Source organism: Notothenia coriiceps, unplaced genomic scaffold (assembly GCF_000735185.1).
Source record: "Notothenia coriiceps isolate Sejong01 unplaced genomic scaffold, NC01 NC01_scaffold00024827, whole genome shotgun sequence".
In the NCBI taxonomy this organism is placed as follows: Eukaryota; Metazoa; Chordata; class Actinopteri; order Perciformes; family Nototheniidae; genus Notothenia; species Notothenia coriiceps.
This window is the reverse complement of record NW_011357528.1, coordinates 158,947-182,515: the sequence shown is the minus strand read 5'-3', so window position 1 is coordinate 182,515 and position 23,569 is coordinate 158,947. Positions and strand designations below refer to the sequence as shown.

General features: G+C 40.0%; 1 protein-coding gene across 1 annotated transcript in view; it reads right to left on the bottom strand.

Moving 5' to 3' along the window:
• The window catches only part of diaph1 (diaphanous related formin 1), a 120,769-nt gene that overhangs the window by 63,208 nt on the left and 33,992 nt on the right, over positions 1–23,569 (bottom strand). The window contains exons 7-10 of the mRNA XM_010783200.1: positions 22,094–22,258; positions 15,137–15,272; positions 3,445–3,540; positions 2,884–2,946 (exon numbers count right to left, since the gene is read on the bottom strand). Coding sequence (XP_010781502.1) covers positions 2,884–2,946; positions 3,445–3,540; positions 15,137–15,272; positions 22,094–22,258 — 460 coding nt within the window. The remainder of the gene's footprint in view (positions 1–2,883; positions 2,947–3,444; positions 3,541–15,136; positions 15,273–22,093; positions 22,259–23,569) is intronic.

Sequence of the window (23,569 nt, the reverse complement as noted above, 5' to 3'; positions counted from 1 at the left end):
GTGTGTCAGTGTACTTTTAAGACTACGGGAGAATGTGTGCTCAGGGAGACTGCAGACCAAGCTAACGCCTTAGCTGCTGGCTCATGTTAAAGTGTGCTGAACCAATTTAGGAGTAAGGGAGAAGAAGCCAGAGAGGAAGTGTAGGGGGGGGGATGCTAGAAGCCCAAGCATGATCCCCTACTTAAACCAAAGACTCCAGCAGGAGGAGAGCAGGGAGGAAGAGGAGGAGAGCAAAATGAAGCAAACAATAAGGAATCATTTGAATCATATTTTCTATTACATGCCAATAAGTCCACTCATCATGACTACCAAGTGTGGTGGAAATTCCACACTAAATCACCTTCTGGTAATAACATAACAAATATACAAGCTTAAACCAAAGTTGTGTTATTTAACAAAGAGTTATAGCGTTTAATAGAATCAATCTTATTTCCAGCTTGAAAGGCCAGAGGTCCTGCACTAGTAGATAGCCCCAAGATCTGACCTTGCTACAACAGAAAAACAGGCACTTTATACAGGAAAAAGACCCAATTGGGGAGGTCCCAGCTAGGGAATTCAATTTACATGACAGGCTATTGAAATGTTGGCCAGACGAGCGAAACATGCATACATGCTAATTACAAAGCTAAGATCCATGTGATAAATGCCTGACAATGGTCAAGGCGACACCCTTCTGTCTGTCTGAGAACATTTAGTAGCTAGGCGTAAATTTAAACTCTTAGAAAATAAAGTTACAGTGACATTATATATAATTAAATAAGATTTATGATTAAGGTCTACGATACGAAGCACAGCAGCAATAATCTAGTACACAAGTCTCATTGAAGTCTGGTGATGGGGAGCACAATCTATTGGTCGTCTGATTTGTTGCTGACGACAAAAGGAAGAAAACCCGAGTGCACTTGAGTGTCCCTTGGTAGAAAAGCTTAATGGCACCAAGCAGACTGACCATTCCAATCTCTCCCCATCACTACTTATTAGAGTATCTTCTGGCACAGATGTTGCTGTTTAAATTCTCTTTGCTGCTCCATTGGAGTGCAGCAACACCCCTGAGATCAATTATTAAAGGGTATTTAAAACTGTGGGAAAAGATGGAAGTAGGGTGGTGTGAAACTGAAAGCATCTGTTTAAGTGCTTGTGCCGCCAACTAAACTTCATCACCTCCCGACTAAACACGGAGCATCCTGTGAGTTTCACTCAATCCAGCGACTAAACCCAGGGCAATTAAAGTCTGGATCTCAGTAGGAGAGAAGGAGCGCCGAGAGAAGGGGTGCGGCAGGAGAAGTGGAGAGACTTCTTACCAATAACAGGCAATTATGTTCTGGGAGGGATTTTGCCAGGCCATGAGAGTATAGAAGAAGGCAGCGGGGATATGGCATAGTAGGGAAATGAGGAGGAGTGTTATTTAGGAGGCAGATGGCAGAGAGGGGGAAATTAAGATGAATGGGCACTGAGAGGGCTGAGCTGGTGCTTGGGCTGGGCAGAGAAAAAGTAATTAGCTGTGTTTGCTCTGGGAGGCTGGCAGTGAGGATGATACCTGCAGTGACAGGCTCAAGCCTCAAGCTTTATTAGTCAACAAGGCCGTGTCTGATGCGGCCAGCAGGGGGCAGCTGGGCCAGCCACCTCGAAGAACCTTCTTACCAGTACAACACACCATGGGTTCTTTTTCACAAAGTGGACACTGAAGCACTTTCGCTCACTGTAATGTATTTTTACTCTAATCCCCTGTAAATACAATGTAGCTCTTTGTGTGTGTTCCCTTCTACACTACCTGACTCTCCCTCTCAAACACAAACAGCACTTTCACAGCAAGACCATTTTTTGTTATTCTGCCCCAATATTCTTCAGTTGCACCCTTACCAAGAGGCTCTGTTGTTCTTCCTCACACCATTTATCTCCATTTCTTATGCTACAGCCACCTCTATCTGTCTCTTTCCTCCCACCCTGTATACCTCCCTCCCCCTCGCCGCTTTCCAATCTAATTTCAGATAAGTCGTAGCCGAACAACAGAGCAAGGCCCTTTATCATGGCCATCAATGATGTGGGTGGATTGAGCATGAATAATTTTATTCATGTAGCCTGTACCCAGCCCACAGGGATACCAATTACAAGTAATAAGAGGTAATAGGGTTACAACATTTTTTTTTTAAGTGCCTCTGTTATGGTTATAGAAAACCTTTGACAAGAGAAGAAAGCTGTAGCCGCAGCAACTATCTGTTCACAGCTATGAATAATATAGGACAATTTCATTTGCTATAGTTAGTATACCAGTACACAAGGAGGTGGTATAGTTACACACACCTTGACATTTTTATATTCAAATTTAGTTTTTAAATGATAACATCTCAAATAGATCTTGAGAGTTTGTCTCACTGCTCTTCAAGAATGTGCAATGCAAAAGTTAAACAGTTAAAGATGATTTATTATTCTCCATACAATTCTAGGACTCTTGACATATACTGTTGTGTATAGATATTAGTTGCTTTACTTATATAACACTTTGAACATTCACAGGCTGCATTGAAAAGCATAAAGTCAAACTCAAAAAGCTGCAATCACTGAACAATTTGAGCTGTCATAGCAGCCCACACACTGCTTTCAAATAATATCAACCCTGCTTCTCCTAGTCTGCACATCACACTGCCTCAAACAGTGTTAGTAATGCCCTTTCACACTTTCAGAAGGCACACACAAGATCACAAACACCAAAAGGACAACTGGGATGGTCGCTGGACACACACAAAAAGCAAGACATACAAACTGTTGAGAGGAATTTGCAATACAAGCCAGATATGTTAAGGACTGGCTTCCAAGAGCAGATGAAAAGACAGAGCTGAGCATGCTTGAGGCTTTAGCTTTGTGGGTTTCAACTGTGTGTTTTACCATGGTTAACAGGCCTGAGAACCTGGCGGAAGGAGCTGGGGCTGATTGTCTTCTGCTGGTTATCTGTGGAGGGCAGTGGACACATGATGCAAACATATCTTACAGTACTAAGAGGATCAAAAAGAGGCTGAAGAATGGCTGTGAAGAGAAGGTTATTAACAACAAGGGAACAGCTGTCGATTGCAACTATAGCTTAATGGGCAGTCCATTCAAAACAGTAAAGATCTCATGTTGAATTCACAACATGTGTTTATTTGTTGGGTGTTGTTTAGTGCTTTTTTTGGTATCCAATCATCAAACAGTCGAGGTAATGGTGTAAAGCTTTGAGCATTGTGCTCAGAGCAAGCATGTGTACAAACAAAAAAACTAGTGTATTTTGGAAAAAACGTTTTAGTTCACTCAGATTTTTTAAAACAAACATATGCATCCAGTTGGAAAGTTAGGACCTGCGTTTATCTGAATGGACTCAAAATATCGTCCAAATTATTTTCCAGACAATATGAGAATGTCTATGTGCATCTTAGTTTGTGTATACATTTGATCAGAGGAGATGAGACTCACCTCTGGGTCTTGGTGCTCTCTTCCTGCGGTCTCTGAATGCAGCTCCAGACTGTAGGGCTTCCAGCAAACTATCCATCACACCTGTCTCATCATTCTCTGAAAAACGCAGGAAGAAAAGAAAGGGGGGTGTTAGAAGACAGAGTAGAGGTAAGAAAACAGAATTAGATAAAGTGCACTTTCTTCTATTGCTGAGCTTTGCCATACTGTCTGCAAAAAACATTCAACGGCAGGACATTATATAAACACATTACATGTTACTGCATAAAGAAAGCTGTGAACAAGCACATACTATATATTTCACATTGATCCAATAACAAAGTCAAATGCCTAACATATGATGGGTTTAAGTCCAAGCTAATCAAAGTTGGCATGGTCTTGCAGACAACCTGCTGTGCAAATGTGCACCCTGGTGTTTGCAACCTTGTGCAATGCAGTTGTGGATGCATTGTTGTGAAACTAAACACTCATGAAGGATATTTACAATGTCATAAAAAGAGAGACATTTAGTACAGGGCCCTGTTGAGCTGTCAAAATGGTGTATTCAATGTAGAATACTCTTGGCTTAAAATATAAGGTCCTTGCTTTGTTTCAGCAGGGGAAACGCCAGAATATAGATGTATTTCGAAAGGGAAACTCTTTGAAGATATGACATGTAAATCGTGCCTTGTGTTGGCACAGCTGAAAGCCTGGCCGACACATGAGGCAAAATGATGGACCCGGTTAGTGATTTGAAGTGAAAACAGCCTCCAGTAAAAAGGAAGGAAAATGGCTAGCAGAAATATGGGATTGCTGAGGGCAAACACACTGTCAATAGAAACTTTGTGCTGGTTGTCATGCAAATGTGAGTGTTTCCTTTTCAACAATACTTCTTTGGGGCCCTTCACATTTTAAGGGTTTGTCGACCACCATGCAGATGTGAAGGACTGCCTGTCACTGAACTGGACACTTCCATTAATGCATTTAAAGCTACGGTGCAACCACAGTAGTATTTGTAATACATTTGACAACTGGAAGACTTTCACAAGCTGTCTATCAGTCTCATTTTTTTGTTTAGAGAAGTGTCCTCTTTGAGAGTTTGGAAAAAGATTGCTTTAGTATTCATTTTGAAAAAGAAAGATACTCATTGTTTTAAAGTGAGGGAAAAGAGCAACAACATTTTGAGGCAAACCTTAGATTGCGATCTTTTAATGTTAAAGAAACACTTATTTCAGGGGACATACTTTCATCAATGAGTGTTTGAGTACTGTTTGGGCATGCAGGCATCCAACATGCTAGCCTCAAGTGCACCAGATTGTGTCTTTAAACTTTTGTACAGTATGGTCATTACTTTTGACTGTTTTCAGTTATTTTGGTTCAAATGTATGTTTAACTACTGACCAGCAATTACATAACAAATACAATCATATTTGATGTCATTAATTTGGAAAATGTACACTGAAATGACCCATATTTAAAAGGCAATATGTCAAACAGTGTGTTGTGTGTCTCATAAGGAAGAACCATCATTAAAAAGGAGCAACATATGTAACTGGAGCTTTACATAAGAGGTCAACAACATTTAGCTAAATGTTGAAAATGCTGGCACATTGTGCACATTTTGTTAATATTCTGGCCCTGACTTTACAAGAGCAATGGAATATAGATTTCTGCTCTGGATTTCTAGTTTGCGGTCACCAATGAGCTTTATGTCTCTAATACGGATTTCCAGCACAAAAGCATGATGTCCAGTCACTGTGACCTGCAATCAGAATCCGAAACTTACAACGGTGCTGGGCAGGGGCTGCACAACTAATGACAATGTTCAAAATCACACATTTTGCCTTCAGATTAAGTATTACTGACGTATGAACATAAATTCGCTCACATGCATGTAAACACTGAGTTCGCACATTAAGCTTGTCTAATAAATGTGTGTATGATGTGCTAGAAAACATTTTTAGCTCCATAGAGCTGTATCAGCCACAGTGTGACTGCTCCGTCCCTCAACTGATTAAGTGAAGAACATGAGGTTCTGATGTTCTGATTAAGGTTGTGTGTGTTTTTCCCTCTCTCTCCGGTTTGTCTGATGGTTACCTCTGGAACTAAAATATAGCTGTATACCTAACACTAATACTGTGATAGGAGACCCTTTACTGGACTGAGGATCTGCCCATTCTAAACCAACTTATTGGGCTTTATGTATTTGTGGATTACATCCGGCTTAGGCTTTAATTAAAGCACACAATTACATTTGCAGATGTCAGTAAAAAAGGAAGCACATTTGACCAGAAAATCCCCATGCAAGGTGGAAGCAGGGGCATAATGAGTACATATTAACACATATTGCCAGAAGGTTGAGCTGGGGCAGGCTTCAATAAGGCAGACCGTGACCTGGGAAATCTTGCCTCCTCTAAGCAAATGTGCAGTTTCCCAAATATGATTATGCAGCATTCAAATACAATGACTTGCAAGTTTAGAAGCTAATGCAATCACAGCTGCTTTGCAATACAAAAACAAAAGTAAAAACTCTAAAATCAAGCTAATCATTTCTGTTGAAGAGGTGAGAGGGGTTGACACAAACTCTATCGATTGACAATAGGGTGGGGGATAGGGTGAACGTCTCAGAAAAGGATTAAAAAATAATGACACAAACTTCAATATTAGGTTCGGCCAAAGGCGCTTACCTACTTATGTTTCCTTTTTACTTTCCATTGTTCATTGGCAGCACCAAATACTTTCCATAGTATAATCAGATAGGGTTGGACATAATGGAGCTCAGGGTCATTGTCGATATGATGGCACTATGGTGAATTCTAATTATTTGAATTGGAATTAAAAGTTTGGCATTTTAACCATAAGCTTTGCACGTTAACCAGAACAATTAGAACTTCAAATAAGATGTCAGGTTCAAAGGTTTTTGATAGAGGGCTTCACAACGCATAGAGACAAAGATTCCTATAGCAATTGTTTCTGCACACCATCCCTGATTTAGTCAGCTGCTCTAAGACAAGCCTATATTTAGTATCACATATGGTATACACAACCTTAATCTCTTTATTACTAAAACAACAGACTACTACAAATGATATGCCATATTGCTATTAATGATTCAGATGTGAAAGGCACCTCATATTCACCTCAAGTCCACATGATATACTTTAAAGTAGGTAACTTTAAAGTATTTTCTTTATACATATTCCTTGGTTAATCTTTACATTTTAAAATGAGCAAAGAATGTGCTCATTCCTGCAATTTAAAGATTCCAAAAGTACCTTTTTCAAGACATGTTTGAGCGAGTAATATGTACAGATGCTGATAGGGTTTGTCCATTTCAAATATTTCAATGACGACTGGTATTGTGACCATGATCACCCTTTGCTGTCAACTGTCAGATGCTTATAAGCTCTACTTCCAAACTGAAACTCTTTCATGAGCTGTAAAGTACAACCACTACAGTCACACTGTGCTGTGCAAACTGGAGTTGCATACATGTTCATACTCACATTACCATATTGAGTTTTCTGTAAACCTACACAAATCTTAAATCAGCTCCACAGTAAATGGTCCCTTTACAGCAAACAAACTGAAGCTTCTGTTTTACAGGCAGAGGGTCCACATGGCGTTGAGCTTCAGTTGTAAAAGTTGTGCCCAAACCCCACACAAAGCTCCGATATAAAACACACATACGGTGGATATATCACGGCCCACTTCCCTGCCTGCTTGCATCTTTGTATGCATGTTTTGTTTTCCATCTGCAACAGTTGCATTCTTCCTCTGGCTGATATGTGCCCAGTTCTTCATCATTACACAGAGCAGAAAGGCAACACGAATTTCTGAGCAAAACCAACACTCCTCGGCGTCCAAATTTGTTTCCACTGCCGTGGTAATTCATCACAGGCGGCGAGCTTTACACTCCCCACAACACACATAGACACATACACAAAAATACAGACAGCACAGAGAAAATGTGAAAAAGGAGCAGATCAACCTGCAGTGTGTGGCGTCACGTGCAGTACTCCGTTTGACTCCGACCCACAATAACATGAAAAACTTTGTGTGCCTCAGGAGGCAAGGAAAAAGAAACCAACTCAGATCTCCTGCCTCAGGAATATACAGACGCAGAAACAGTCCAATTTTACACATCAATCAAGAGCAACTGATTCAGGCCGAGACAGAAAACGGCTTTATATAATGGAGACAAGAGGTGCCTTCAGACAGCCCGACACTGAAAATCATAACACATATTTATATACTCACACCCACATGCTCACCAACTTAGAGATCATAGACATGTCACATGGATGGTAATGGAGAAGAAACACATGGCAGAGGAATATTAGTCAAGCTGCTAGCTGTGAAATGGGTTTGAAACAGTCATTCAGCTTGTGAGGGGTGGTACTGAGGAGGATATGGCAAGAGAACAAAGAGTAGTGAGAGGAACGGGACATTGAAGAGTGGTATCCCAGCTTTGGCAGTAGAGCTACTGATTGGTGCTTTGATGTGCACAATTCGGCTGCCTTTTTCTATTCTGCTGCATCTGGGATCAGAGCTCCCATGACAGGTGTGCAATCTGCAGAGGCTTTTTGCTTTTACTTTAACAAAGCATGAAGACACTCTCACAAACCAGTCCAGATTTGGACGGATGTCTATTTAAGGAATAGTAATAGTGTGTAGATTGTTTTCAAGTCTTTTTCATTGCAACTCTACAAGTCCTACGTGTTAGTTGTAAAAGAAAGACGGAATTGTGCCAAATGAGCTCTACTGCAGGGTGTCTAGCTTGACAGTTCTCTTTGTTAAGGGACAAAAGAAATATGTGTGGAAATAAGCAGTGCGGTGTGCAACAGAGATGTACAAGTGGACAAGTCAGATCAACAAAAAGATACAAGAAGTAAGTGTTTACGCCACAACAAAACTAAAGGATAAACTCTGGCAGAAGAATCAACACAAAGCTTCAAATCCAGGTTTGGGAAAAGGCTATGGTTATCCTCCTGTCTGTAGTGAAACTTCAATCACAATCTATTTAATCAGAGCCTGCTCACACTGGTGTTTTCCATTGTCTGGACACGCAGTCTCTGTGTGTGTGTAGATGTCTACCCTCTATTCAGACCCGGACTGATGATTTCCGCCACTTCACTCAACAGGATGTGGCACTTATCATCAGGACAATGACCCGGTTGTTGCAGTGTGCAGCAGAGGTGGGCCAGAGCAAGGCAAGAAATAGGGTCAATTGGGCTCGGATGGAAAGGCTAAGAAGAGAAAATGACATGCCTGAGTACAATGAATGCAGGCCCACCACTGTGTTCCCTAGGACACTTAAGAAGACAAATGGTGCAAAAAGGCCAATCAGCCCTCTCTCTCTATTGAATAGCTTCGGTTCCACTTTACTGATACCAACTTTGAGAAAGTAGCCAAGCCATTCGCTGGATGATGAATAATGATGTACAAATGAATGACACGCACCATAACTACGTTAATAACCTTACTATGAATCATTCTCACATGGCTTTGCTGAGTTTTCATGTTTTAGCAGTTGCACCATGCCAAGAAGCACACATAAACCTAATCACCTGTGATAACCTTACACTCAGAGTAAGCCTATGAAATGATCCTTCACCCAACAGAACAGTTACCCACCCGGGGGGCCAGGACTTCGTTCCAGGTGATAACTACTGTAGGGTAGGAAAAAGTGACACGACTACAATGATAACTTTTGGTTTTTCCTTAATGGTTTCTTGTTTATTTTCTGACATCATGTATAGTTTGACGCTTTAAGGCCTCAAAAAGGTGTTCAAAGTCAGTCAGTATGGGCACGCACTCCCCACAGTATGATGGGGGGTTACAGGAAGATATTGTCTGTACTAAGATGTCACAAGCAGAACTTGTTGGCAATCCATGTATTCAGCAATCTGTTAAAGGCATTCTTATTGAAACTTTACAATGTAGAGTTCATCCGCTCCATGGCAGGATGTTCTGATAGAACAGGGTTTTGGCAAACATTATTTCCGAAAAATGAATAAGAATTATAATGGGCAAATGACACCGTTAGGATAGGGAATCAAAAGAATCTGAGTCAGTCAAATAAAGCCTTATCAAGTGCATCTCTATATACTAGTCAACATAAAAAAAAAGATGCCACTTAAAAGGGGTGACATTTGGAGTTCATTTTAAATTAAGGACAATTAAACAGAATTGTGTTTCTAAAGTTAAGTAGAAGCAAGCAGGTCTGGATCCAGACACCAAAATATAGCAGATTAAATAACATCAAACTAATTCAAACTAACTCTTTGAAGAGTAACTGCGCCCACTCTGCACCAACAATCTGGCTCTCATTACAAACTAGTAGAGACAAAAACATGCTTTTCCACACCCTGTGCATCACTGATATACTGTGGCACAACACCACGATACAATCAGATGGGTTCAACACAAGTATGAACAAGGTTCCGTCGATTTACTCACACTTTTCAGACCGTAGTCATGACAAACATGTTTTTGATTTCTCAAAGTGTTTTGACAATACCTGGCTTTGTGTTGGGTCCAACATATTTATAAACCTTGGAATACAAATGATGCGCACCCACAGCAACACAGGGAACCGTCACATGTAAACCAACTACAGTATATGAGCATCATGCTGGGTTGGTTGGGCTCAGGGGGAGAAACAGTTGTCTACCCCAGTCCCGGAGTCAACATGTACGGTAGTGTCATTGGGCAAAACCCATATTGCTGATAAAAGGGTCCCCAAAATTAAATGTAATGATATAAGGGAGCAATATGTTGCCTTTAGTATCTACAGCTCAAGATAACATACAGTAGCTTATACAATCTTCACATGTTTTTCTTCCCCCATCTCTCTCTCTCTCACGCCCCTCCTATCCTTTTAGCATCTTTCCATGCCGAGTTGCATCTCTAGCTGTTCTTTCATTTGACGTCTTAATAGTTCATCGCTTGTAGCCATGTAGGGAATGTTAAATAAAGCTCTGATGTGTAATTTGTCGCTCCACAAACATTCCCGCTCCCGGCCTACCCTGGGAGTTAATGCAACAGATTTGTCATACACAAGCCAGGCACAGCTAGAGGAGGAGGAAAAACACCTATTCAATCTGCATTTCAATCTCCATAGGGCTCTATGCAAATGGAGGCAAGCTGATGCCTACCCTCTCTCAGACTGCCAGAACACATACAGATGACGAAGCCATGCTGCCTATGAATGTGTAGGCAGAAGCCCGGTATGTGGTACACAGAAGAGACCAATGGAAAGAGTAGGAAATTGGGAGAAGCTCATATTTCAGGAAAATAAAAGTAGGCAAAGCTAAAAACCAACCTACATGCAGATACCTGCAGAAAGTAAAGAAGCTAAACATCTATTATGATCAGTTCCTCCAGGAAGCCCTCCCCCCTACCTACCCCTGTGTCTTATTGGTGTGCCCTTCAGCATAATGTGGATATGCAGCCTCTCTGGGGCTTTTTAGGGAATTGATGGATAATCAGATGATTACACAGAAAATCTCCATTGAGGACAATCCTCCCTGACAAACAAAGAGAAAGCTCTTTAGTTAATAAATAGGCTGACAGACAGAGTGAAAGTGTGCGTGTGTGTGTGTGTGTGTGTGTGTGTGTGTGTGTGTGTGTGTGTGTGTGTGTGTGTGTGTGTGAGAGAGAGAAATAGAGAGAGAGAGAGAGTAAATCCTGTCCTGCGTCTGCAGCACAATGCCAAATCTCTATCACATATTCATCCTGAGAATCTGTGTGTACTGTATGTTCGCGCGTGTGTCATCCATTGCCAGAAACATCACTACCCGGGGATGTCATTGAGTTTGCCTTTAGCTTTATCTTAATTTGAGCGTATCTAAATACATTTCAAGCTCTAGGCATATTTGTATAAGTCTTTCTGACAAATTTGGCGGAAGTTTATTCTCATAATTTTCATATTTCTGAACTACTTTTTCTCAAAAATAAGTCTGCAAGAAACTCAACTCACACACGCAGAGGAAAGACATTGATGCTGTCGATTTGAGAGATTAACTAACTTCACACACAAACCATTAACATGTGCTAACTATATACAGTACAGTGACGATATAAATGAAGTCCCTTTTCTTAGTTTACAACACAAATCAGAACAAAACTGCTCAGACTATTTGTTCCATGTTACACACATTTTCTTATTTTATTTTGCTTTGGATAGTGATTAGTTCACTTCCGGGCATCAGCCTTGTTGTTTTTAAGCCAGTTTTGCGGGAAATTAAATTGCTTCCTCAGTCACAGGTTTTTTTTAAATAATGCAGTAAGGTTCTGTTTTCAGGATTCCTCTACTGTCTAATGCATTCATTTTACTCTCCACCATCCAGGGCCTTCTGCAGTGAAGCTTAACCACAGCATGATGCTGCCAGCAACATGCTTCCTGCTGGGGATTTGTGTTTGTGTGTGGTGATACAGCAGATACTGCATTAATAATAGCAGACCATAGGGTACACATGTATTTAAAAGGCACTGCACATCTTCCCCTCTGTCTCTCACACACATTTGTTGTATTTGGATGAATAAAATAAAGGGGAAAAAAGAGCAAATTGATAGGGAAGGAATCCACATAAACAAATCTGACTTAAACTTGGATATCTTTGTTCATTATTCTAAAATGAAAGTTTATGTTACGAGTACAGTAGGAACACCTTCTCCAAATATTGTGTCTGCCAATGCAGAAACTGAGTCATGCGTGGTGTTTTTATCTGCAGACCGTTTACTCTCAATAAGTTGTAATAACCATGACAGAGGGTGACATACAGCTCATGCTAATGTATTGACACACATTACATAACCAGATCCCATAAATTATTTTCAATTTAACATGCCTCATCATATGGATGAGTCCAGCACTGTTTAACTCTGCTCATTGGCAAAGGATGATAATTGAGGGATGTCCAGACGAGAGAGAAGGGAACAGGGAAAGGTTTGGATTATGATGTAGCTAAAAGAGACCTTGGTTTGGCTAGGTAGTGTGCCCACAGCAGTACTTTGTCCTGGATGGAGCATGGTGGTTCTCTACTTGAACTCTAACATGTACAGGAGTTCTGCACTGGCTGGCATAGTCCTGTTAGCTATAGATGCTAGTGCAGGGCTACAATTGCCAAGCTCACTGTCAGCCATGGCTTTGGCATTGGAAAAGGTTCTGGAGGCTGCACTGTTGAGCAAGTTAATGGCATTGGTAGTTCTCCAAAGGAGAAGGACAAACACATATAAAACTACTGGCAGCCAGAACCAGATGCTCTGGCATAAGATAGACGCGTTATTTCCTTATAGTAATGTCTGAACCTGCTTGGTAAAAAAGAGTTATCATTCGAGCTACGTTATATCTGAGCACCAAAGCAATGGATAGCTTTAGAGAAAAAACTTTTTTAATACACTACCTAAAACAATTGCTGACAAGATGCAAGCATGCTTTGCCAACAAACCATGCCAATTATATCTTTAGAAATTACTATTGAAGAGTACTACACGTCATTACACAATACAGGAATCTACAAGGAAACTGCTCTTTATTCTGCAACACTCCGTTGTGGGGGGGGATATCGTATTGCTGCCCACAAACATGAGCCAGGATCAACTGTTCTGCTGGTTACCTCCACAATGTGATGCCAGAAACCTCCTTACAAAAAAAGAGCCCCTGATTCATTAGATGAAATTCTTGTAAGGGCTTGTTGACACAGTCTGAAATGTTAATTTTAGTTGTTGGTACCTTATTAAAATGTCCCAACTTGAGACTGATTGCTTTTCCACATATTTTGTGACTGATTTTTGAACTCAATTGATTAGGCCAGTAGATTTGTCTTTAGGCAGATCATTCTCAACGCATCATTTGGCTGCATTGCTATTACAACAGGCAGCTGGATAAAAACAATGTAGCTTGTTGCTTTAGTTCAAGACCTGTGCGGTTAAACATGTAATGTCAATATTTTATGTAATATGTATTGATATATACATTGTGAGTGTAGACGTATTCAATTAATACAGAATTAACCATCACCCTTCATAAACTGGCATGATGCTCTTCTCTCTCATGAAGAGTAACTCACTGACTGGATGCAATGTGGTTTTTGAGGCTGTCCTTGAACCAATAGACCTGGATGAATTTCAGTAATCATCGATCCTTGTCATTTGCAGTGTTGGGACTAACGCGTTACAAAGTAACGCCGTTATTTTTGGCAGTAACTATTACTCTAACGCATTATTTTTTTAATTCAGTAACTCAGTTACCGTTACTACATGGTGCGTTACTCCGTTATTTTTTTTATATAGTCTCGGCTCCCAGATGTTGGTGAGCGGCGCCAACAGCGAGGCGAACAGAGATGAGAACTGTACTTAAGTACAGTACTTGAGTAAATGTACTTAGATACTTCCTGTGTCACATGCGGAGACGCGCTGTGGGCGTGTTTGTGTGTTTACTAACAAGACTATCATCGCGGCAGCGGAGCTCAAGTCGAGTTTCTCCGCCTGGAGATATTCTCACTATTTCACTTTTGTCGAGCACAAAGAAAATAACGTTTTAGTTAAATGTAAGTTGTGTCTTGGCGGGTCAAAGATCCTATCTACTGCCCAAAACAGCAATTCAAATCTGTTGAAACATCTGCAGAAACAACATGCTGGGACGAAGCTAGTAGCCTAGCTAAGACCACAGACCCAAGACTCATCCAACGTCACTCCACCTCCACCTAAGCAACAGCGGCTGGATTTGAACCGAGGGACTGCTAGCCAGGGAAAAGTTGATAAAGCCATTGCACGGTATGTTGTAGAACACATGCAGGCTATTTCTACTATTTCTATTGCTATTTCTTGATCAACAGATTGTATTATTCTCCAATGCAATAACAGTACTGAAATGAAGGCTATAAGGGCATTAATGGGAGCCCTTTTTTTAAGTAACAACGCATTACTTTTTGGTGAAAGTAATCAGTAAAGTAACTGAGTTACTTTTGAAATGAAGTAACTAGTAATGGTAACTAGTTACTGGTTTTCAGTAACTAGCACAACACTGGTCATTTGTCATGTAACTTGTGATCTGACTTGCAGAGAAAGGTCAAGGTGAACGTCCGTACGTGGATCAATAACCAATCAATCAATCATAATACCTTTTAATCTCCACGGTTGAAATCTGCAAAATTCTAAACGTCAAGAACACAGGGTTGTTAAAGTATTATTATATAAACACAATGTGGATATTACCTTCATAAAACAGAATACACAACACAGTGTGTTGCTATGTAGTGCAAGGTAATGTGTGCTTTTCAAAAAGTAGTAAACTACATTTGAAAGATGAATTGGTCAGAAATAATAAGTTGAAACTAATCATTTAATGGAGATGTGTTAGGAGTGACATATTCTTCAAAATACTTTTTTGACATTCTCTTTCAATCAGGCAACCAGTAATTTTGTATTCAATTATTTCAAACAATACTTAACTGCTTGCCAATCAATCACATATAAACACAAATGACTTTGTGAGTTTTAACTTTCTAAAAGAAAAACTGAATTGTGAGAAAAAAGGTGTCTCCTATAATTCATTAAAATGGTGCTTATGTTTGCCTGATAAATGACAGCCATTGTCTTTGATTGATCTCTTGCACCATTTGACACTGTATTGATTTAGCAGATGGCTCTCTGTAAAGCGCTTGACGATGCATGAGTTGACTGGCAAAGAAGAATGAACGATCTCTACCTCCATTGACTTCCAGCAGCCTCCTCTTCTTCTGCTGTCTCTCTTGCTTCTCACGCTCAGCTTTCTCCTTCGCTGCACGTGCTCTCCTCTGCTTCTCCTCCGTTTCTCTCCGCTTCAGGTTATCCTTTAGAGCTTGCTGTGGGGAGAGGGAGGAAGTAAGATGAGCAAAGACAGAAGTAAAGAAAAAAACAAGACCAATTGCTAACTGGGGTTAATTACAGTAGTATAGAGCCTGTCAAAGGCAGAGGCAGCTGTCAAACACTAAAGACATCATTATCAGGCACCATTAAGTCAGATGAAGCTTCCAAGGTGGATATCAGCCTGGTCTTGCCAGGCACAAAACGACTTGACGAAGATGAATTCAGACACCGGATAAACAGAGGGTCTGCGAGGTGATGTGTTTTCGGTTGTCACTTTTACCTTTTTATCCCCGTTTCAAATGTACAGCGTCTTTTCAGTTTTTTGGCCATAATCTTTCCTCATCTAATGTATTTTTGATGACCCAAAAATGATTTTAGCATTGCATGTTATTTATTGTTTAAATGTAATTATTTAGACTGAAAGAGCGAGCAGTATATGTTGCTATAAGACATTGTTGGTTGATATTTTAAGTCCTGAAAAATAAATGGCTTTTCCTATTGCTGACCTGGTGAAGCCAATATGTATATTTGTTCAAGTCAAAAAAATTAAAATGTGTCGTAAAACTGTGAAATAACAATTTTTTTTGTGTGAAACGCTCAATGAACTACATCTCTGGTCTCACACACGTCACCAACACCAAGATGGCCGTCACGTTAGCACATTTCACCTCTTTCTTTCAGAATGAGGCGAAAAGTATTAAAAGAGGTGAAAATCACTACAAGTCTGGGCATGTTGAGAGCTGTACATACACAAAAGGGAAGTTAGTCGGTTCCGTAAGAGCCAGCATGCGGGACCGGCTTTACAAGGTTTCGGTGAGTAACATGAGTGTAATGTGTAACGTTAATGACATCACTTACGCGACTCTGGGATTTGTAGTCTTTCTAGTTGCGTATTTTTCATAGTCTTATATTTCAACAGTTTTACGACAAACTGACTATTTTGACATGGAAATGATTTTTTAAGATTGACAAACATCATATGTGTAATTCGTGGCACAATTCAAACGAGATTGAATGATAATCTTTCTCTCCCCATTGACTTCAATACATAATTTTTCCGAAATAAGGTCCCATGGGGCGGAAGTAGAAGGGCGGGACTTCGCCTCTCTACTATGCCTGCCTGCTTTATTGTTGGTATACTATCTACAATACATCAAACGCTGTGGGTTCAGGCTCTGTAATCCCTTTGCTGCAGGGTTGTTAAACTCATACCACAGTGTCGATAGCTCAATAATGCCACAGCCAAGAGACAAACTGCATATGGTTTAATAGAGTGCTAGCATGATTGCCATCCTGATCAATAGCCAGTCACTTAAATAAAAGGAGTCTGGGCTTTTATCAAACACCCAACTCCTCCCCCTCGTCTCCCCTCCTCTTGCTTTATTCACACACCCCAGCTTGACAGGCAGGTCAGTAGGAGAATAGTAATGCCACCAACATTAATGGATCCAAATAAATACACACTCACTACAAAAATAAACTGTGTAGTACTTGAAAAAAGACATAGGCACGATAAAGACAGGCAGTCACTTACTGAGCCTCACTGAAAGACGGTTATTAAGTCTGCGTACAAGAGACCAGGGGACTCTCTTTTACCTGCCACTGTAGGAGAATTTTGTAAATAATGTACGATTTGGTAATTGTGCAATTTAGCAACCCTGCAGAGTGCTATTCCCTTGTGCACTTCAGTCATAAATATGTATAGATGTACACATGCATTTCTTATGATATTGCTTATGATCTGAAAGTAGTTGAAAACTTTGATTATAGCCAAACATCAAGCAAGTGCAACAACACTAGATAAAGTACGCCTGCAAATGCGACTAACCGGCTATATTGCCTGCCCTAGCTAACTAGCGGTAGCAGCTAAAGTTAGAAGCAGGTATTGGTTAGTTACTTTAGCTTGCTGTCCATTAGGACACACAATAACAATGAGTCAAAACCAGAAGACTTTTTCACCAAATAAAGCAAGTTGCTTATAGTCTATACCTCCTGGCATTAGCACGGGCACCCCTCCCCCTATTACAAGTCAGTATAGCATCATACTTATTAAGCTGTTATGTCAAGGTTAAACAGTTACATACTGTTTTTCTTCAACCCAGAAAATAGCTGGTCACCTTAGTTGAATAACTAACGCCAAGCCAATTGAAATATGGAGATATGAAAACTCAAATGAACAATTGGTGTTTAACAGTATACTATATTCACAGTATCCCGTATCCTCTTTGTTCATGTAAAGCTGCATAATAAGAAGTCAAAATCCCTCCTATGCTCCATGCTATCAAATGCTGCACATCCGCACGCTGTGACCTTGATCTTTTACTGGAGAGAATATTATGTTCTTATTCATGCAGACCACAGTGACATTTCATTTTGTTGGCAGCTTACCAGACATATATTAAAGACAACATTTATCTGAGCGCTCTCACGTAAAAAGAGAATAGAAGCTAAAGAAACTGGTGTGTGCCACTCAACAGGCTTATGTAAAATCAAAGGAAGAGGAGGCCGCTGAAGAGGAAGATGAATACCAAATGGCTGTTCACAGCTCTTTTAAAAAAATATATAAAACCAACTCCTCCACAAAATGTACTTTGATTTAATGTAATGAAACTGTGAGTTGCTCCTGAGAACCACTGATTCACAAATTAGTATATTCTTAATGGGCATCCACTTTGGTACATTATGGGCAGAAAGAATGAGGAAAAAAAGGGAAGTACAAAAGTACTGACACATAATGCATTTCCAATAAAGAACAATTAAGGTATCCCAGATTAGTGTTCAGCGGAGGCGGACGTTTAATGTGAGCATGGTCAAAAGTCTGACAGGCCTTCCCCTCTTCACTATCAAGCAGCACTCTGATTAAAAAGTCAAATTTGATTAGCATAGCAGAATGTAAACATACTTGCACTATAACAACCAAACAGAGCCATCGCTACGCTCGTCACAAACGCTTTTCAAAATAACTGATTACAACAGCCTCACAGATTGGATTATCCATTCAATTTAACATCTATATTTTTGTAAACTTTAAAATAAAGTAAGTTTTTATAATGTTATGCAACTTGTTAGAAATGTTGGCAAATAATAAACAGACCATCTTTTTAAGAGAGTAGAGTCTAAAGCCATGTTAGCTGTTTTGTAAAGCTATACAGTGACAATATGGTGCTTTGAAGCTAATGATAACACCAGCATCTTAACATGCTCATAGTGACAATGATGTTAACATGCTGAGGTTTACATTGTTCCCAATCATAGTTTAGCGTGTTGGCATGTGAACTAAGCGTTACACAAAGTACAATTGAGGATGATGGGAAAGTCAGTAGTATTGCAGGAATGTGTAGTCATTAACCACATTAATGATGGTAATTAGATCAATAAAAATTAATCAAGCACCATCATTTGAGGATTATATTTGTTTGTACACAGTTTTGGGCTAATATATCAAGTAGAAGTTGAGATATTGCACTGAAAAAGTACAACGCTGGTGGCGCATGATAAAATGTCAATGGACCACCAAAAGTTGTAAGGATAAGTCCTTTAGGGGCTTTATATATTTCATCAAGTGTCATGCCAATCCAATCAATATACAGCCAATGTCAATCTAATGGCAGCGTAAGAGGAAAAGTCAGGGCACCAGAGTCAGTCAAGTTCAACACATTGAGACCATGATGACTGTCTGCAGAAAATGTCATGACAATCCAAGTCAAAGTTTGAGTTAATTCAGTCTGGTCTGCAATGGCAGACTGTCTGACCCACAAACCCATGGACATTTCCATGCCAAGTTCAATACTATCAAAGCTAAAAAAAAGGAATGGCAGGTGGTTTCCATGATATAGCTATGCAGATACACTGAAGAGCTCTGTAGAGGCAAAGAGTACATCTCATTTCAAACCCGACCCTTTACTGCTGCCAGCAGCGGGAAAACAATGATGAGTCAATAACGGGTCAATACAACAAGTGGGCCTGTTTAAGAGAGGATCACTCTTAAACTACACAAAGAGAATAGAACAGTAAATCACATCCAAACATCGCTGTTAAAACCAAAGGGCCATTCTATCTTCTTAAATGACACAACCAACTAACAATATTAGACTGATCAAAGACAAAAGTAGTCAGTGTGGACATAACTGAGTATAAAACTGTTAATTAAAGCCGAGGTAAGGCTGGTGTTGTTTGTTTTAAATCTGAATTATTACGGTAATCTAAAATATACGTATCCATCATTTCCAACATTGAAGGGAATCCTTTTTCTACTGAAAATAATAAACTATACATTTTGATACTGACAGTGAAAAGTCTGAAACTACAAAAAGAAGAAGAGTCATGTGATCTTTGCCTTATGACAAAGCATCCATTTTCACTGTAATGTAGAGCTGAAGGATGGAGAGAGAGAGAACCAGCTATCTGAGGAAATTGCCCTCCACTCTCCTTCATCACTACAGGTCTGCTTCCCCCCTCCTCCTCCTCCTCTCCTGGATGTCCGCCATTAGACACGCTCAATTGGATTCCTGTCAGATGTGCGGCCTCGCCCTGGGTCTCCTTCCTACGGGTGACTGAGCATGCTGTACGTACGTGTGCGTGTGTGTGTGTGTGTGTGTGTGCGTGCCCGTATTTGTGAGTGAAAAAACTAAGCAGCTCTCCCTATAAAAATTGTTAACAGAGAACACACACACACACACACACACACACACACACACACACACACACACACACACACACACACACACACACAGGCTTAGTTTGCCTCAGGCAGTGGTCTATAGACAGCACACACCTATTAGCATGGGCCTTGGCACAGCAAGGTAAATGCTGACACAGATTTGACCGAGAGGTCACGGAGCTGAGATTTATTGCATGCCTACGATCATTGACCTAGCCTTGGTCAATGATATGTCTGTCTGAAGTGACCATTTGAACGAATTTCTGACCTATCGCAGTGAAATAAATAGCTACCTTTGGAGTTTTGAACATATAATGCTAGTCTTTATAACACTTGGATTGTTCACCTTTCACTGGCCCAGTCATTAACTGTTGTGTTTGGGCGGAACATAAACACTACAGCTGAACTCAAGCCTAAACTATGGAGCTGAAACAAAAAGGGATTAGAGCTGCACAATGAGTAAATATTCTGCCAATCGCATATCAACTAGATTATTCTCATTAATATCAACTGGCATTAAACAAATGCATGAAACATATTGAGTTTGGTAACATTCACTCTCGGTCTGATTCATCTCGGAACACAACCAGTGATTAACTGTGTTTTGGCTACTAGTGAGGAAAATAATCACCCCAGAGAAGTCATGGGATGAGTAGAATAGGGAAAAAAATATGAAAAGGGAAAGCATCTGGGAACCTTTGTTGTGTGATTGCCTCTGTTTCTTCGAGCCTGTGAAGATTGTTTAGATACTATAGTGACTTTAGCCTCAGGTATGATACAGTATATCATTATATAAGTGTTAGTACGTGAATTTGACCAACAAATAATGGGAGAGGGACTGAATGATGAGACATTTCCAGCTTTCTGTGGCCATACAAATAGGCAAATAACATGATGATCCAAATACCTTTTGAAATTAAATTTTAAAATAATAATCTCATTTGTCAAATATATTTGAGAATTTGGCAAACTCATAATATAAGTTGTGCAGTTTATTGTAAAGCTTCACAGCTGTAGCTTTGAGTAAAGTTGCTTATGTAAAAGCTTGACTCTGTTAATGTGGTTTTATTTTGGGTAGCAGTTGGCTTTATCATGGGACATTATCATTTTAGCCAGTGGATCATGTCGGGAAAGCCTAAAAAAATACTGATCTTCTAAAGAATGATAATTATTTTAGTGGTAAGGCATCTGGTCTGAAAAGTGGCTATTGTCAGATCCACTGTAGAGAATACATGTTGTACAGTATGCATACAATGTCTGCATTAGGCACACAACAACCACCACAACAACCACCCTAGCTGAACAAATCTAATGTACAGTTTTGCACTACAATAAATGTGAAGGCATAACTGGTGAAAAAGAGGCATGAAATCCATTTGTGTGTGTGTGAGGTACATGTTAAGTGGGGGGCAGGGCGCGGACTTTAGTAGGCTAATTAGCTACTATTATCTGTAGCACCCAGTGGCCTGTGCCACTAATCCTGCTGATTAAACACAGTGGGTCTCCACAGCTCTGCAGCTCTCAGTAGCCAGACTGATAAGGCCACAGAGCCCAGGGATGACACAAATGTCTGGCTGAGACTGGACTACAGAGGACTGGCACTGTGCTGCTTTGCTTTATACCACAGGGGTCTGATGTAAGAATCACAAAAAGACGTTGAGGTTTGGTCTTTAACAGCCAATAAGTACAAATAGTAAAATAGTTTAAAGTCAAACATGTTCATAACTTTATTATGGTTAAAGGTTATATAATGTCACTGCTGATAAATAGGAAGTAAAGCAGAATAACATAAAGTATTTTTTGATCACGTTTTTAAAATGGTATTTTGCAACACCGGTCCACATGAATTGCCACTCCAAGATCTTTAAAAAAGTGTCGTTGTTTTTAGGTGCCAGATTTTTTAAGTAAATTGCATACACATTAACACATTCATGTAACATCACTAGCAACACATGATTAACGCTGAATTAAGCACATTCTTTCTGTATTCGTGCACTGTCAATCCCACTGGAATCAACTCAACAATGATAACCCAGCTAAATTCAATGTAATGTGAACATAAACAGTAATATGTTAATCTTCCCTTCCACACAACGTGTTCAGAAAACAATTTTGAATACTTTTACTATAGGTCAATCTGCAGCACAGTATACTCACAGTGAACATGGCACGGAAGTTGCTGAGATCAGTGAACAGCTCCTCAACAGAGGTCTTCTTGGGATCAATGGCAAAGTACTCCAGCATGTTGTGATACAGCGTCTCCATGTTGCCGTGCATTATCACCAGCTTGTCATACTGCTCCCTGGCAACCTTTCCGAAGCTGTGGATGTTGTGGTCAAGGTCACATCTATGTCACAGTAATTGTTAAATAAATGTTCGAGAAAATAAACTATTCCCAATTTAACTGCATAACATGTAAAAAAACAAACAAAGTATTTACATTTTAAGCCAGGAGGCATCATTTCAGAAGTGAACTGGAATGTTGGGGCGAGGATCTCTGATACTGTCAGTCAGGTTAATACTACAGTGTGTTGACTGCTATGACCCCTGCAGCCTACAGCATCTCATTTATATCTGGCTGCAAATTGTGATGGTTTATTTGACATACACAATACTAAATTCAAATAAAATGGATACAGATAGATCTACTGTAGCAAGATATCACTCATTTTGAGATTGCCTGTACAATATTTGTAGAAAACATAGCAAAAGGAAAAATAGTTCTGCTTTGGAGGTACATTTGAGTTTGTGTGTGGAGGAGGACCAAAAAGTAAAGTTGTATCAACGTGAACTGGAGAGTTGTCAGTGTCAGACTAAAGTGTTTGGGAAAGGATGAGCATGAATACACATCCAGAGCCATACTTTGAAGAAAGTCTATTATAAGTCACAATGTACACACATGTAGTAAACATGAATTTGCTTCAGATGGCACATTATTAGTTATTTTCCAAAGCATACCCTGAGCTGGTCTTTTAACATAATCACCCTGTTTAATAAAAAACTAAGCGTTTGATGCATGCGAAAATTAAATCTGGGTTGGAATCAGTTTGATTCATGCTGCTTCTTTAAAAATGTCTTGGTAACTCTCTTTGCAAATCAATGAAAAAAGAAAATGTGTCCCTAACCAGCTGTCCTGCTAATAACCCCAACAACATTGTGTCGTGGCAGATAAGAAGCAAAAGTGTTTCTGTGTGTGTGGTTTGGCAATTACGTGGGCAGCCTCTTCGGCTCCTATTGAGCACCTTTATTACAGCTCAATTGGTGGAGCCATTTGACGTCGGGCCTCAGTTGAATCTGGCTGGGGAGGGGACTACCTATTCACAACTGGGTAAATGCAGTTCAATAGGCAGTGGTCCCAGATTGACTTGTCAGTAATATCGTTTCAAGCCAGGGGCTCAGAGAAAGAGGCATGAGGAAAGCCTGAGCAGGTGATGGAAAGCAAGAGAGGAAGAAAAGAAGAAATAGCCAAGAGCCACAGTTGATAAGTATCATGGGGTGCAAAATGTCTCACCTTCCTCCTGTTCCCGCTCTCGACTTGTTCCCTATTCCAGAGAAATCAGTGGTCAACTACAGCTCACTTTCAAGAATTTCTGTTCAATCTTGCTTTGTTAGTGATCCTTCACTGTTACACCA